General features: G+C 37.3%; 1 protein-coding gene across 3 annotated transcripts in view; it reads left to right on the forward strand.

The window, feature by feature from the left end:
- FCHSD2 (FCH and double SH3 domains 2) overlaps nucleotides 1-18,117 on the forward strand; it is a 316,260-nt gene that overhangs the window by 211,859 nt on the left and 86,284 nt on the right. For all 3 annotated transcript variants that reach the window (XM_082626729.1, XM_082626728.1, XM_082626727.1), the window contains exon 9: nucleotides 8,222-8,344. In XM_082626729.1, coding sequence (XP_082482855.1) covers nucleotides 8,222-8,344 — 123 coding nt within the window. The remainder of the gene's footprint in view (nucleotides 1-8,221; nucleotides 8,345-18,117) is intronic.

Here is an 18,117-nt window from a genome sequence, read left to right on the forward strand (position 1 = left end):
TTTGTCTTTAGGATATCCCAATTTTTCTTTTCTATTTTGAGTATTCACTACTATGAGTTGAGTTCCAAACTCAGCTGATTTTAGAGATCAAGTTGATCAAATGAGTAAAGAGAGCAGAAGTGATATATAAGAGAATATGTGGTCTACAGGTAACTGAAAAGAACATGGATGCTTAAAGGCATTCAAATTCAGATTTTTCAAAAACACTGCTAGATTATTAAAACATATTGCTGATCAAAGTCACCATGGTTTCTCAGTTTAGGTATTACAGACTTCTTCCCCTAGCAATTTGTACCAAATAATCAAGAACAAAGTTTGGCTGTGTTTAAAATGTACATTTGGATGAGTTACCTCCCAAATTTTTGAATAATGGAAACCACCAAGAAGCTCATACTGCCAGATAAACTCATATTTGTGTAAACCTTGAAAGAATGCTTCTCCTGCCATTTCTGAGCATATATGTGAATCTAATGTGTCATTGATTGTGAAATTTATGGCTCTGCACACAGATTTCTATAGGAACTGAAGTTTGTGCACATCTGCTCATTTGAAATTGAACATACAACTATACTTAGAAAACATTCTTGTGCCTTGCTCATATAAATGCTAGACAGGGCTCAGATGCATCTTCACCATGCATGTCCTTGTCAAACTATTATAGTCGTGACACTTTTATCATTTATTGTAAGCCTTAAAAAGTTTTTACCTTACTTTAAATTTATAAGAAATACATGAAGCTTTTGGATTGTATTTGTGATTCAGCTTTGAAATAAACATTGCCTACTTCAAACTTTCAGATCAGTTTAATTGAACAGAACCAGGAATAGTAAGGCAAGCTATTGAATTGTTATTACTTGCAGTTTGTGATCTATATGAATCAAGATTTTTCTTATAATGCAACCAAGAGAAATAATTTAGATAGTAGGGCTGATATAGGCTACAAGTATCATCCATAATGCTTTAGTAAGGAGTCTCTTAACTGCAAATAACAAAGACTCAACTCAAAGTAGCTTGAGCAAAATAGGAATTTGTTGGTTCAGGTAAACAAATCACAAGGACAAGGTGATGCTTACTCAGGAACTACCCAATCCAAGGATAGTCTCTTGCCCTCTCCTCTGCCCCCCATTCCCAGCTTTACTCTGCCAAGTTTCTCATCACTGCTTTTCCTTGTGAGTTGGTTTAAGTCTCCTGGGGGGAAGAATAGCCATTTGGTGGGAAGAATAGGCCATTTTGAACTCATCTTTCAGCTTCCATCCCAGGGATGACCTAATTTAGGTCAAGTGCCAGGCTCTGCCCAATAAGTTTGAGCAAAGGGCAGGGGTGTGCTGTTCTGTCTTGCATACCAGCTTGGCCTGCAAGTTTACCTCTGTGGTCAAGAGAGTAGGATTTTAGGGAGAGAGAAGGTGTGCAATGTCATATATGTTTTATGTCTTGGGATTCCACATAAAAAGATGCCACTACTAAAAAGGTTTGAAAACTACTGCATTAGACAGAGTTTTGTGAAATTAGTTTCTTCTCTAGCTTATACAAAATTTTACCAATGTTACATAACATCACTAGGCTTACTTTTGCATCATGGGACTCAAGTGGGCTCATTTTTTTTTTTAACATGTGAATTCTGATTGGTGTATTATTTGTTGAACAGATATATGTTGAGTACTACCAGTACATCAAACCCTTCACTCAGTACAGAAGACACAGTGGTAAACAGCCAGACAAGGATCTCTCCCTTAGTGGAACTTAACAAACCAAATGCAAAGACAGACAAATAGGCATTACCAATGCCTATTTTATGCTAAAATTTTACACTATGATTAGGAGTTATAAAGCAAAAAGACTTAATCATTCTGGATGTCCAGAATAGCTAATGATTAAATGAAGATCTTGATAAGTGAAAGTTAGCCAAACCAAGGAGGAGAGGGTAGAGAGAAGTCAAGAAAGAGGAAGAGCCTTTGTGAAAACCCAGAGATAAAAGAGGAATATTGGAGGAATCAAAAGATGTACATTGTAGGGATAATAGGGAAGGAAATGGGGAGCAATAAGTAAAGAAGCAAAGAGGTAAGCCATGTTCAGATCATGCAGTCACAAAGTCATAAAGGTTTTTGTTTTCTTTTGTTCTTTAAACGTAATGAGTAGTCAGTGAACATTGTTGAGCAGTCAAGTAAAATATGCAGCTTGGAAACATCCGCCTAGCCTCAATGTAGAAATAGGTTGGCAAGATGCAGGGCAACAGGAGATTGCTGCAGTAATCCAGATGAGACAGGATGTCTGGAGGGTAGTAGCTGTGAAGGTTAGGAGGAGGGGTTGGATTTGATAAATATTTAAGAAATGGAATCAACAAAATTTAGTAATTAACTAGATGTTGAGAGAAAGGCAGAGGGGCAAGTAAACTTTTACTTCCAAGTGTCCGACCTAGGCGAGTGAGTGGATAGTGGCATTACATACTGAGCTAGGAACACAAGAAGAAGAGCAGTTGGAGAAGAGAATGGTTTAGTCTAAGAGGCAGTTGGATATATAGGTGTGAAAGTCAGAAAAAGGAAATAGTGTCTGGTCAAAATTTAAGTCAGTCTGAATAATTACATGATATATTTTCATCAGAGTAAAGCTGACCCAATTAAGATAAAGTAAATGCTTGATTCTCTCTAATTCACTCCCAGAATATTTCTTCAGTGCCTTCCCTCTCATATAGTTGGGGCCTGCTTTTGTACCTTCCACCCCTCTCAGTTCAGTTCATTTCAGTAAGTATTTATTGCAGGCTTTCCCTGCTAAGGTTAAAGTAGGGATATAGGCAGAAACAAGTGTTGCTGACCTCAGGGAATTAATGGTGTATTGGGGAAATCAGATACATATATAAATGTTTTTAATATGCAATTTAGAATTGCATATTGGTGGGAGGGACAACTGTATGCAGAGCAATAGGAGATTGCAGCAATAATCCACATGAGACAGTTACTAAGTACTGTGGTAGACAACGGTAAGTACTCTGTGTGATAAGTACTGTGATGGAAGCGTTTGTAAAAAGCATTTTCAAGCTCTTTCCTTTGGTTCCCAGTATTTAATTCTGTTTTAGGGAACTACTTCGTTTTAATTATTGGCTTTTTATCAAAGTCCATATATGCATTCTACCTTCTAATCACAAACCAGGTTGAGACAGTGTTCGCCAGAATTGCTTTGAACTTCATCTCTTGGCACCATCACTGGTTCAAACAATTTCAGTTAACTTGAGGCAGGGGGCTGGAGCCAATCATAGGGTAATCATCCACTTCCTATGCTTTGAATTCCAACCATTTCTTAATTTTTGTACCTCCTGCATTAACTTTATGAACACTAACAATAATACACCTAGGCCAGAAGGCCTCCAGCTATCTTATTCTTATCAACCAGAAAAATTGGTACATGGGCAGGTTAATGAATACTGCAACCCTATAAAGGTAATAATTAAAATTTGGGGTATTCTGGGTGTGAATATGATGATATGATGAAAGAAATATTTTAAGATTAATCTCTGTGTGCTAGAAGAGGCTCCCAATCACTTGGCCCACCTCCCACCTAATGTAAATTCATTAAGCCTCATTTGGGTCCCTGAAGCCAAGAGAAGCCTTTACTGTATTTGGTACATGATGACTAATGGTACATTTTTCTCTTAACTGGAATATGGTGGGAATAGCTTGCCTGTGAGCTAACTAATTCAGTGCATTTTTGTTGCTGTATTGAACTCTAGAGTAAAACGTTCATTTATTCTTTAAATATTTTTGAAAATCTGCTATTTGCCAGGCACTGTGCCTGAATAAGACTTAATCCATGACTTGCAATAATACCCATGCAACATACAAAAGATTGTGGAAGCACTAAGGAGGAACTGGTTGAGTCAGCTTTGTAAAGCATTTGGAACATAGTGAGCCATTAGTAAATGTTAGTTGCCTGTGTTAGCCATCATTATTACTATTTGAGTGGGTAAGAAGAAGGGAAGGACATTCCAGGCCAAGAAAATAACTTAATTGGAAACATGATAGTAAATATCATTTTCCAGAATGACTTGGTGTGGTTGGGATGTGAGTACAGTGCAGACAACAGTGATAAGAGATGGTGCTAACGAGAGGTAGTTTGGGACTAGATTATAAAGGCCTTTAGATACCAGCTGAAGAATTTTGACTTTTCAAAATATACAGTGGGAGCTTAAAAAAAAATTTTTTTTGTAGCATCACTTTTTATTTCTAATATGATATCCAGATTTTCTTTTTACTTTTTTTATGGAAAATTTCCTGTATACAACAAAGTAAAAATAGTAGTATAATGACCCCCATGTATTCATTACCCAGCTTTAATAATTATCAATATGTGGCCAATCCATTAAAGATTTTTAAGCAAGGCAAAAAAGGAGACTAACATTGGGCCACTTCCATTCTGTTAGTTGATCTTCACAGTGTCCCGTGGAGTATGTGGTATTCCCACTTTCCCTAATTATAGAAGAGAAAACCATCAAAATGATGAAGTAAAAATTCTGGGATTCTAACCCATATCCAACTTATTTCAGAATTCAAGTTCTTTCCCATGCTGCCTTTATAATTCTGAAGTAGAGCATGATTCTCAATTGAAAATAGATGCTGATCTGCCTGCTTGATATATTGGTGCTCTTGACCCTATTCAGGATGGTGGACTTCTCTGCCTCCAGCCACTGTGCTTCTACAGGGTCGCCAGGATCTAAGTCTACATAAATATTCAATCTAATCAGCTAAAATGACTGTTTAGTCCAGTGGTTGTCAAAGTATGGTCCCCAGACCAGCAGCAAGTTGTTAGAAAATACAAATTCTCAGACCCCACCCCCAACCTACTCAATTAGAAACTCTGCGGGATGGAGCTCATGATGCCTATATTGCTGTTTGCTATGTTTAAATAAAATGTTCCAAGGTTTCCTGCAAACACAAGGTTATGACCATCTACCAAGAGCATTCTAAGGCAAAACCTCTTATCAGAAGTAGCTATATGTTCATTTTTTAATAAGTTAATGAAAAGCATGTCCTAAGGTAGGAATTGTTATTCAGACTTAACACCAGCAGTCTCTCTGGGGATGTTGCATAACCTCATGGAAAGGAATCTTGAGGAATTTGCACTGCCTATAATTACAGTGCTTGATGGTGCCATCTAGTGGTTTAAGCACTATAGAACCTGCAGATTTATTAATGCTTTGGGGACAGAATTTGTGTTTTTTAAAAGTCAATTTTATAGTGAATGTTTAATGAAAGTAGGATATATAATTTCCTTACTATAAAACCTCCATTGAGGATTCTTAGATATGACACCAAAACATAAACAACAAAAGAAAAAAATAGCTGAATTAGACCTCAACAAAATTAAAACTTTTGTGCATGAAAGGACACTATTGAGGGACTTCCCTGGTGGTCCAGTGGCTAAGATTCTGCGCTCCCAATGCAGGGGGCCTGGGATCGATCCCTGGTCAGGGAACTAGATCCCACATACCGCAACTAAAGATCCCGCATGCTGCAGTGAAGATCCCGTGTGCCTCAGCTAAGACCCAGCACAGCCAAATAAATAAATAAATAAATAAATATTTTTTTTAAAGGACACTATTAATAAAGTGAAAATGTAGCCCACAAAATGGGAGACTGTATTTGAAAATCATATATCTTATAAGATATATGTATCCGGGGCCTCCCTGGTGGCGCAGTGGTTGAGAGTCCGCCTGCCGCTGCAGGGGATACGGGTTCGTGCCCCGGTCTGGGAGGATCCCATATGCCGCGGAGCGGCTGGGCCCGTGAGCCATGGCCGCTGGGCCTGTGCGTCCGGAGCCTGTGCGTCCGGAGCCTGTGCTCCGCAACGGGAGAGGCCACAACAGTGAGAGGCCCGCGTACAGCAAAAAAAAAAAAAAAAAAAAAAAAAAGATATATGTATCCAAATATATAAATAGTATTCAAATATATAAAGAACTCTTACAACTCAACAACAAAAAGAAAAACAACCCAATTTACAAATGAGTGTAGGACTTGAGTAGACATCTCTTCAAAGAAAATATACAAATGGCCAATAAACACATGAAAAATCCCTCAACATCATTAGTCATTAGAGAAATGCAAATCAAAACCACAATGAGGGGCTTCCCTGGTGGCGCAGTGGTTGAGAGTCCGCCTGCTGATGCAGGGGATGCGGGTTTGTGCCCCGGTCTGGGAGGATCCCACATGCTGCGGAGCGGCTGGGCCCGTGAGCCATGGCCGCTGAGCCTGCGCGTCCGGAGCCTGTGCTCCGCAACGGGAGAGGCCACAACAGTGAGAGGCCCGCGTACCCCAAAAAAAAAAAAAAAAAAAAACCACAATGAGATACCACTAGGACAGCTTGAATAATTAAAAACAGAAAAACAGAAAATAAGTATTGATGATGTTGTGGAGAAATTGGAACCTTTATACATTGCTGGTGGAAATGTAAAATGGTGCAACCACTGTGGAAAACAGATTGTTAGTTCCTCAAACAGTTAGACACAGAATTACCAGAGGACCCAGCAGTTCCACTACTAGGTATATACCCAAGAGAATTGGAAAATCCATAATAGCCAAAAAGTGGAAGCAATCCAAATGTCCACCAACTAATGAATGAATAAACAAAATGTGGCATATCCATACAATGCAATATTTTTTAGCCATAAAGTGTACTAATACATTGATGAACCTTGAAAACATGCTAAATGACAGAGGCAGGCACAAAAGACCACATATCATATGATTCCATTTTTATGAAATGTCCAGAATAAGCAAATTATAATAGAAATAGAATTATAATAGAAATAGAAAGTAGAGGGGCTTCCCTGGTGGCACAGAGGTTAAGAATCCTCCTGCCAGTGCAGGGGACACAGGTTTAAGCCCTGGTCTGGGAAGATCCCACATGCAGTGGAGCAACTAAGCCCGTGCCCCACAACTACTGAGCCTGCGCTATAGAGCCCGTGAACCACAACTACTGAAGCCCACGTGCCCCGTGCTCTGCAACAAGAGAAGCCACCGCAATGAGAAGCCCACGCACCATAACGAAGAGTAGCCCCCGCTCACCGCAACTAGAGAAAGCCTGCGCACAGCAATGAAGACCCAACGCAGCCCCCAAAATTAATTAATTAATTTTAAAAAAAGAAAGTGGTTTAGTGGTTGCCAGAGGCGGGGAGAAAGGTAGGAATGGGTGCAACCACTTAATGGGTATGGGATTTCTTCTGGAGGTAATGCAAATGCCCTGGAATTAGATAGTAGTGATGGTTGCACAACATTGTGAGTGTACTAAAAGCCACTGAATTGTACACTTTGAAATAGTTAAAATGGTGACTTTTATGGTATGCGAATTTTACCTCAATTTTTAAGAATATCTTTGTTAATTTGTAAGACTGCAGAACGTTTATTATTATTATTAATGATATATTTTCCCATAGCTGTTGCTAGTATGTATGTATGTATTCTATTCTAATTTGTTAGCCTAAAATTATTCAATATATTCTTTTCCATCTACAGTTTCCACAGTTTTTATTTTGGTGGCTATGCATATTTTAGTCTGTGTATATCATAACTTAATATATCTGAAATGTTTAGTGGTTTTCTCTTCTTTTTTTTCAATTTCAAAGAGTCCTGCTCTAAATGCTTAAATAAGTAAGAATGTTTAAAACTCTTTGTAGACTTTGCATTGGTGTTTCTTCCCCAAAACAGGATTTCTGAGTCATTTTTTAATTTTTACTATTTCTATTGTGTTTTTTCTCTGACTGCTCTATAGTAAGAATATATTAATTTAGAATCCTACCAATAATGGATGAGGAAAGATGGAGGAGATTAATGTTTATTGAATGTCTGTTCTGTTCCAGGCACTGTGTCTGGATTCTTTACATCCATTATTTCATTTAACTCCCACACCTACTCTTATAAAGGGACTACAGAAGTTGACATAACTAATAAGCAGATGAACAAGTATCAAAAATGAAGCATTTTGTCTCCCAAGTGTTATCCTGTCCCCACAACTTTACCAATATTGGGGTTTACCTTTTTTAGTTCCTATTTATTAGAGAAATTCATGTTTTCCCAAGTGATTGTTTAAAGTTTATATTTATTCTTACATAACGACCTATATCTTTTATTAATTTTTTATTAATAGATCTTAAACTGAACTTACCTTTTAAACAATAGGCATTGTGTGTCAAAGCTTTATCATAATTTTTCTGCTTTTGTTTACTCCTCTTTTACAGGCTCTTGATGGAAATGTATATGACCACCTCAAGGATTATTTAATAGCCTTCAGCCGGACGGAGCTAGAGACATGCCAAGCTGTGCAGAACACATTCCAGTTTTTATTAGAAACCTCCAGCAAGGCGAGTTACCTTTAGTGCAATATGTGATGTTATCCATTTTAGAATCTAAAATGTTTTTTGCATACAAACAAAATGAAGGTACCAATGACATTAGAAGAATGCTTTAAAGGACAAATCTCCTAGAAACGCTATTTCTTTTAACAAAATTGGAGGGTGTATTGTTCTCCTTGATGAAGGTCAAAAAAGTCTATTGCCATGTATGTTGCTCTTGAGAAGATGGTTTAAAGAGCTTTTATCTTTCACTCAAATGAATTTTGAATACACTCAGTTCGTAAAACAACAAGGTCATGTGTCAGTGCGAAGAATAATAAAGGGGCGCAAAAAGGAAAATTAGCATTTTATAATTGATAAAGAAATTAATGTTATAATATCTTGTTTTTAAAAATTAACCTTGCCTTCTATATGCTGTCATTCTTTGATAGTAATCTTTTCATTCAAATGTGTTGACGTCCATCAACTTTGCTGGCCTGCCACACTGTTTACATAGAAAATAAATGAAATCATTTTTCTTTAGGATCTGACAGATTAAAATTTTTTGCAGTAGAGAAACTGCCCTGTGGAAGATAAATTGCTCCTGCGATTAATAAATCTTATTTTCTTTCTGATAAATTAAGTGCATAGTAAATGTTTCCTGACTGAATGAATACATTTATTAAAATATATTCATTTTATAACTGCTATTTTAAAAGATCCAGTTCAATTCTCCTTTTTGGCAGGAGGAGCAGGAACTAGCTAATACCTTAGAAAGTTGTTTGGAAAGGAATCAGGGTCTCCATCTCACAAGACAGTGTCCAAAGACAGGAAAGAAAAGGGACACAGACTTTTCTTCCTGAACGCCTCCATGTGTATTTATTCTTATTTTCAGTGTACCATAGCTCCAATTCTATTTTTAGAAAAACATTTAAAATGTTAAGTTGATATGGGAATACAAATATCACTAGTCTGGTGCTTTGAAATCCTGTCATATTTTTGTATTCTTATATTTTCACCCCCCAGGATTCAATAAAAGATATAAAAGGATGAATGTGTAGAAAGGATACATGGATGAATAGATGGATAGTTAAGTGAAAGAAAATGTAGAAAAATAATAATTGAAGAATCTAGGTAGTGGGTATATAGGTGTTTCTGTACAATTCTTTTTATTTTAACATGCGTACATTTGACATCTTCCGTGAGAGAATGTTGCAGGGAAAAGTCTATAAAAACATCTTGGTTTTGTTCCTTTTATGGAGAGGTTGATTTTTGACTGGTAATCAGATTGTTTATATTTATTGGTCCATTCAGATTTTCTGTTTCTTTTTAGTACATTTTGGTAACTTACACTTTCCTAGATGAATTGTCCATTTCATTTATCAAATTTGATGTCATAAATTTGCATATAAAGTTGTTTGCCTCTGTAGTTGTCTCCCTTTTCATTTCTAATATTGTTTGTGCTTTCTCTCTTACTTTGATCAGACTTACCAGTCTATTTTATTAATGTTTTCCAAGAGCCAGCTCTTGTTCTACTACTCAGTGTTCTTGTTTCCTGTCTCCTTAATTTCTGCCTTTATATTCATTATTTCTTTCTACTTTATTACAGTTTATGTTTTTATTCTTTTTCAGGCTTTTTTTCTATTAGGTTCTATATTTTCAGTCTTTATTGTTTTCAAGTAATCCACTTGAACCTAAAAAGTTTGTCTTTCTGCTTTAATTGCAGTCCATGATATGTTTGTAGGGCTTTTTTATTGTTTCTGCATTCCCCCCCACCCCCGCCCCTGTCATTAACCCATGAATTATTTAAAAGTGAGTTTTTCCAGTTTCCATTCAATGGGGGGAGTATGTAATAGGGTGGCATTTTTCATTTCTAATTTTATCAGAGAGACTGTCCCCAGACAGAATTCCTTGAAATCTCTTTTTCCAAGAATAAGTTAAGTTTGAATACACTACCTTTAGTTTATAAAACAGGTAAACATATAGTCTTTAAAATGTGCTAATATTTTATACAGCAGTTAACAATTTTCTAGGAGCTTTTAGCACATCCTCTGAGGTTGGTATTATCATGCTCATTTCATAGAGAGGAAGACAGACCCAGGAAGTTTATGTGGCTTGCCTGAGGTCACACACTCACACACAGTGTTTTCCATACTCTACTATCTATATTATCTCTTTAGCTTATATTATTTTCATAGAAAATGAATTAAAAATGAGTCAACTGATTTGGACACATAAAGAGATAAGCTTTTATTTTCCACTACATTCACTCATATGAGTATCTTACTCCCCAGGGATGAGGAGTAAATGAGATGCTCTTATGTTTAGATTGAAAGTGGTAGTACCAGAAGAGCTCATACCTATAAGTTTTATCCCACGTGTTTTTCTGTTACAAAGAGCTTATGTTGCTCTTGTTATACTGCTAAAAGCAACCTAGTGATCTAATAACCTAAAAAGAAGTTTGAAACTCTTTTGATTTTTATTCTACACCATTACTAGCTTGTCTTTTGGGGGGGGGGGCGGAATTCATTTTTTTCCACATATCTAAATTTTAACTGTACGTGTTCTCAAAGATATTTTGGAGGTAATCCATAGTGACACATTGTAAATTTTACAGTGCCCTCTATATCTTTTCTCCCCTAAAGGGAAACAGCTGGCCCTAGGAACTTTTAATTTTAATTATTTATGAAGCTTGCTTTTCTAATTAATATTTTATGAAATGCCTTTCTACATGTAACTGAAGCAGATGTTGTCAGAGATATTTTCTCTGGCATAGTTAATTCTAAAAGTAGTTCTACTGGCCTTATAGTTTGTTTATGTGTGCTTGCTTTCTGTCTGCATAAGGGAATTCCTACCAATTAATAATGTAGGTCTTTTAACAATTCAAAAATAACAATGTTATTCTATATTTCTTTGGAAATTAAATTGTCTAGTACTGTCATTCTTAATACCTTGAAGACTCACCAAAAAAGTAAACTTAATAAAATGAAGGGGAAAAATCACATGATCATCTCAAAGGACACAGGAAAAGCATTTGACAGAATTCAACACTCTTTTATTATAAAAATGCTCAGCAGATTAGGAATAGAAGGGAACTTCCTGAACATGGTAAAGGGCATTTTTTAAAAACCTGCATCACATATCACACTCAATGGTGAAAGACTGAAAGCTTTCCCCACCTAAGATCAGGAACAACACAAGGATGCCCACTTTTCACCACTAATATTCACCATTGTACTGGAAGTACTGGTCAGAGCAATTAGGCAAGAAATAGAAATAAGAGGCACCAAATCAGAAAGAAAGAAGTAAAATTATCTATATTTGCACATGACATGATTATAGAAAATCCTATAGATTCCACAAAAGTCCTACAGCTAGTAAATGAATTCAGCAAAAGTTGCAAATACAAAATCAAAACACAAAAATCAGTTGTGTTTCCATAATACTCCATCAATGAATGAACTGAAAGAAAATTAAGAAAATAATTCTAACTACAGTACCATTTGAAGAATAACTACTTAGAAGTAAATTTATCCAAAACGTGAAAAACTTGTACATTGAAAACTACAAAACATTGCTGAAATTAAAGAAGACCTAAATAAATGGAAATAATAAATGTTTATGGATTGGAAGATTTCATAGCACTAATATTTCAATATTCCCCAGGGACTTCCCTGGTGGTCCAGTGGGTAAGATTCCGTGCTCCCAATGTAGGGGGCCCGGGTTCCATCCTTGATTGGGGAGCTGGATCCCTCATGCATGCTGCAATGAAGATGCCGTGTGCTGCAACTAAGACCTGGCTCAGCCTAAAAATAAATAAATAATAAATAAATATTTTAAAGTATATATATTTCAATATTCCCCAAAGCAACTAATCAAGATAGTATGGTAGTAGTATAAGGATAGACATGTAGACCAGCAAGAATTGAGAGTCCAGAAATAAACTCAGACATCTGTGGCTAATTGATTTCGACAAGGTTGTCAAGGCCATTTGATAGAGAAAGAATAGTCTCTAATAAGAGGTGCCAAAACAACAGGATAACCACATGCAAAAGAATAAAGTTAAGCCCCTTCCTCACTCCATATATAAAAATTAACTCAAAATGGGTCAACAACCTAAAACTATAAAATTATAGAAGAGAACAGAGGTAAATCTTTATTGGATTTGCCAATGTATTCTTAGATTTAACATGAACGCTCAAGCAATAAAAGAAAAGATAGATAACTGAACTTCATCAAATTAAAAGTTTTTGTGCATCAAAGAACATTATCAAGAATGTGAAAAAGACAGTCCATAGAATGGGAGAAAATATTTATAAATCATGTGTCTGATAGGAATTTAATAATCAGAATATATAAATAACTTTTACAACTCAACACATAAAAGACAAATGACCCAATTTAAAAATGGACAAAGGACTTGAATAGGCATTTTTCCAATGAAAATGTACACATGAAAAGATCCTCAGCACTGTTAGTCATTAGAGAAATGCAAATCAAAACCACAATGAAATACCACTTCCCACCTAGTAGGATAGCTTTAGTGTTTAAAAACAAACACACACAACAGCAAGTGTTGGCAAGGATATGGAGAAATTAGAACCCTCGTACAGCGTTTGTAGGAATATAAAATGGTGCAGCCACTGTGGAAGACAGTTCGGTAGTTCCTCAAAAAGTAAGACACATGCATGGGACACGGGTTCGTGCCCCAATCCGGGAGGAACCCACATGTCGCGGAGCGGCTGGGCCCGTGAGCCATGGCCACTGAGCCTGCGTGTCCGGAGCCTGTGCTCTGCAACAAGAGAGGCCACAACAGTGAGAGGCCCACGTACCGCCAAAAAAAAAAAAAAAAAGACACAGTTACCATATGACTCGGCACTTCCACTTTAAGAGAATTGAAAAAAAGTGTTTAGGGCTTCCCTGGTGGCGCAGTGGTTAAGAATCTGCCTGCCAATGCAAGAGACATGGGTTCGAGCCCTGGCCTGGGAAGATCCCACATGCCACGGAGCAACTAAGCCCGTGTGGTACAACTACTGAGCCTGAGCTCTAGAGCCCGCAAGCCACAGCTACTGAGCCCACGTGCCACAACTACTGAAGCCTGCGCACCTAGAGCCCGTGCTCCACAACGAGAAGCTACGACAATGAGAAGCCCACGCACTGCAACAAAGAGTAGCCCCCACTCACCACAACTAAAGAAAGCTTGTACGCAGCAACGAAGCCCAACACAGCCAAAAATAAATAAATAAATTTATTTATTTTTTAAAAAGTGTTTAAACAAAAATTTGTACAGAAATGTTCACGGCAGTGTTATTCATAATAGCCAGTAATTGTAAACACCCTAAATGTCGATCAACTGATGATTAGATAAATAAAATACAGTATATCCATACAGTGAAATATTATTTGTTCATAATAAGAAATGAAGTACCGATACATCATACAACGTGTCCCACAGAATAAAAAACAAATAGCTATTACCATATTAAAAGATGTTTTTATGGGCTTTCCTGGTGGCTCAGTGGTTGAGAATCTGCCTGCCAGTGCAGGGGACACGGGTTCGAGCCCTGGTCTGGGAAGATCCCACATGCCGCGGAGCAACTAGGCCCGTGAGCCACAACTACTGAGCCTGCGCGTCTGGAGCTTGTGCTCTGCAACAAGAGAGGCCGTGACAGTGAGAGGCCCGCATACCGCGATGAAGAGTGGCCCCAGCTAGCCGCAACTAGAGAAAGCCCACGCATAGAAACGAAGACCCAACACAGCCAAAATTAAATAAATAAAAGATGTTTTTATGGCCTATATGTGTGTGTTTGTGTGTGTGTGTGTATGGCTAAATCACTTTGCTTTACACTTGAAATTAACACAACATTGTAAATTAGCTATACTTCAATTTTTAAAAAAAGCAACTTGCAAAAGAATACACACACTAAGATGCCATTTATGCAGTGTTCAAAAATATCCAAGAAAACAGTATCATTTTGAGATACATCATATGTAGTAACACTATTAAAAGGAAAAAAAAAAAGAAGAGCTTGGTAAAATTCAGTAGAGTGGTTACATCTAGAGCAGCATGCATTTGCAGAGGGGCAGATATTCCCCAAGGGAGTAAAAATTGCTTCCGGATTTTGAGGGGTGGTTTGCAAAAAAATCTTAGATATTACAGCAGTCCACAGTACATGAACATATATACAGTATATTTGTGGTATTAAAATTTAATCAAAGAGGGAGATTAGGGACAAAATGTCTTAAAAGGGTCCCTGGATTGGGGAGTGGGAGTGATAACACTTAAAAAACATTAAAAAAAAAAAAAAGGTTGAGGAACACTCCTTTCGAAGGAAGGTGGGAAGCAATAAGGAGAGGGTATATAGATTTCGACAGTAATAGTAATGTTTTATTTAATCTCAGTGATGGATACAGAGGTGTTCTTTAACAACTGTTTATTGAATGCTACTTTAGACAGGGTCAGTGTGCTAGTTGCTGAAGGATACATCAGTAATGAGATTTAAGGCCTGACCTCAGTTGTCACAAGGAATGACAGAGGGGAGCAGGAAGGGACTGGAAGGAAAGACTACAAAGGGGATGAGGAAACTTTTGAGAGTGAAGGATAAGTTCATTATCTTGATTATGGTGATATTTTTACAGGTGTATAGGTAAGTTAAGACTTATCAAAGTATACACTTTAAATATGTACAGTTTATTGTATGTCAGTTATACTTCAGTAACAGCTTTACAGAGAGAGAGATTGGGCATATATCCCAGAGAAAATGAAAATTTATTTTCACACAGAAACCTGGACACAAATGTAGAGTAGCTTTATTCATAATAGCCAAAAACTGGAAACTGCTTAAATGACCTTCAGTGAGTGAGGGATCAAACACATGGTGGTACTTCCATACTATGGAATACTACTCAGCAATAAAAAGGAGTGAACTGTTGATACATGCAACAAATTGGATGAACTTATAGGAAATTATGCTGAGTGAAAATGGAAATCTCAAAAAGATATATGGTGGGACTTCCCTGGTGGTCCAGTGGTTAAGACTCCATGCTTCCACTGCAGGGGGCACGGGTTCAGTCCCTGGTCAGGGAACTAAGATCCCTCATGCCGTGCCGCATGGCCAAAAAAGAAAAGATACATGGTGCATGATTCCATTATGTAACATTTGTGAAATAACATATTTATAGAAATAGAGAACAGATTAGCAATTGCCAGGAATTAGGGATGAGGAAAGTAGAGGGAGCTATTATGGAGTAGCACGAGGGAGTCATATGGTGATGGTTCAGTTAAGTATTGTGATAGTGGTTACATGAAGTTATATATATGATAAAATTGTATAGACCTCTATACATACACCACCCCAGAATGAGTGCATATATAACTGGTGAAATCTAAATAAGCTTTATGCTTTGTACCAGTATCGATTTCCTGGTTTTGATATTTACTATATTTATGCAAGATGCCGACATTGGGAGGTGCACAGGATCTCTTTGCAACTTCCTTTCAAAATGAATTGTTTGAGAGAGAAGACCAGTAACTAACCCAGTACCTCTAGTGTACAGATCTTGTTTTCTATGTACTTTCTCCTACTCACTTAAAAAAAATAATAATAAAAGTAAATAAATAAAAACAGTGCTTCTTGGGAAAATAGCACTGATTCTAGATCTGGGACATGAAATATTTAAGGTAAATGTTAAATAATTTGTTATAATGGAAAGCAAGGAAACTGTCAAAACTATCAAAAACTACTAGTCCCATCTCAAAGGGACTCAGGATGTGATCTTGCTAGCCAAAGATGGGATAATTTTAGCATCAATAATGATAATAACAGCAGTAGATTAAAACATCAAATATTTTTAAATCCATGACTTCATAATAATAATTTATTAAAGCTATAATTGGTCATTCTTTGGAGGTTGCTAGGGAAACAGCTCAATTTGAAAACTAGATAATAAAGGGAAGAGGAAGTGTTTATCCTGCCTTATACAAAATGTACCTCAAGGTAACTAAATAATTGACTTGGAAAATTTTTCTTATGGAAGTATTCCAGCTAATAAATGAAAAAGGAATGATAGAATTCCTTGAAAAAGTGATAGAAAAAATAGAAAAATCTCTAGTTTTTGTAACCCCTAATATGTTTAGGCATTTATCATCATAGGTCTGTTCTATTAGTTTCCTACGGCTGCTGTACAAATTACCATAAACTGGATGGCGTAAAATGACCGAAATTTATTCCCTCTGAGTTCTGGAGGCCAAAAGTCAGAAATGAAAGTGTCAGCAAGGCTGCACTCCCTCCAAAGGCTTCAGAGGATAATTCGTTTCTTACCTCTTCCAGCTTCTCATGGCTTCAGACATTTTTTGGTTTGTGGTCACATTACTCCAATCTCTGCCTCTGGTCTCATTGGCTCCTCTTCTGTCTGTGTTTTCTTCTGTTTGCCTTTTATAATGACATCACTTATCATTAGATTAAGGGCCCAACCACAGAATCCAGAATGACTTCCTAATCTCAAAATCCTTAACAATTACATCTGCAAAGGGCCTTTTTCCAAATGAGGTAACATTCACAAGTTCCAGGGATTAGGACATGGACATCTCTTTTGGGGGGCCACCATTCATTCAGCCCACTACAACTGTTAATATCAAAAAGAGGCAAGTCAGAGGCAAGCCTCTTCATAGAAGTAAACACCACCTTGTCAAAAAATAAAAATAAAACAGGGCCTCCCTGGTGGCGCAGTGGTTGAGAGTCCGCCTGCCGATGCAGGGGATACGGGTTCGTGCCCCGGTCTGGGAGGATCCCATATGCCGCGGAGCGGCTGGGCCCGTGAGCCATGGCCGCTGGGCCTGCGCATCCGGAGCCTGTGCTCCGCAACGGGGGAGGCCACAACAGTGAGAGGCCCGCATACCGCAAAAAAAATAAAAAAAAATAAAAAATAAAAAATAAAAAATAAAACAAAAACCTAAATGCAAAGAAGCACCAACTTACAGGACACACAAGAAACAGAATACTGCGAGGATGGAGTCAACAAAACTCAGACTGCGGGAAACTACAAAACAAAAACTCAGTTTCTTCAACAAACAAATTGCAGGGGGGTGGGGGTAAGGGAGATGGAGGAAGAAACCTATATACGAAAACAAACCTAAGCAACATCATCCATTTGCACTGTAGGAACCTTAATTGTGATCCAGATTTGTAAAACTTTTTAAAATATGGAACAGAAATTTGAACACTTACTGGTTGTTTTATAATATTTTTTGTAAATTTTAATATGGATATATATTTTAAAGTCTTTGTCTTTTAGACATTACACTGAAATATTTATAGATGAAATGATATGTCTAGGGCATGCTTCAATATAATTGGGGTGGGGGAGGAGCAGGTAGGTTTATAGATGAAACAAGAATTTGTGTTTTTGGAAGTTGGGTGGTAGGTACATGGGGATACATTATTCTGTTCTCTCTACTTTGAAATGTTCCGTAACAAAAAATTAAAAATTTAAAAAGGTTGATACTTCCCCCTTGAAAGAAAGAAAAAGAGGAAAGAAAGAAAGAAAAGGAAGTTTGGTTTGTGGGGCTTGAGAGGATAGGTTTAGCAACTAGAAGGATGATCCTCTTCGCTTTTTTCTGCATGGTGACTAGTGAGGCTGTGTCTCAGGGCTGTGTCAAGAGCTTTCACAGGGGACTTCCCTGGTGGCACAGTCCTGTGTTCGATCCCTGGTTCTAGAAGATCCCACATGCTGCGGAGCAACTAAGCTACAACTACTGAAGCCCACGCACCCTAGAGCCCGCGTGCTGCAGCTACTGAAGCCCA

The sequence above is a fragment of the Mesoplodon mirus genome (genome assembly GCF_964341445.2).
Source record: "Mesoplodon mirus genome assembly, chromosome: 7".
NCBI classification, from domain to species: Eukaryota; Metazoa; Chordata; class Mammalia; order Artiodactyla; family Ziphiidae; genus Mesoplodon; species Mesoplodon mirus.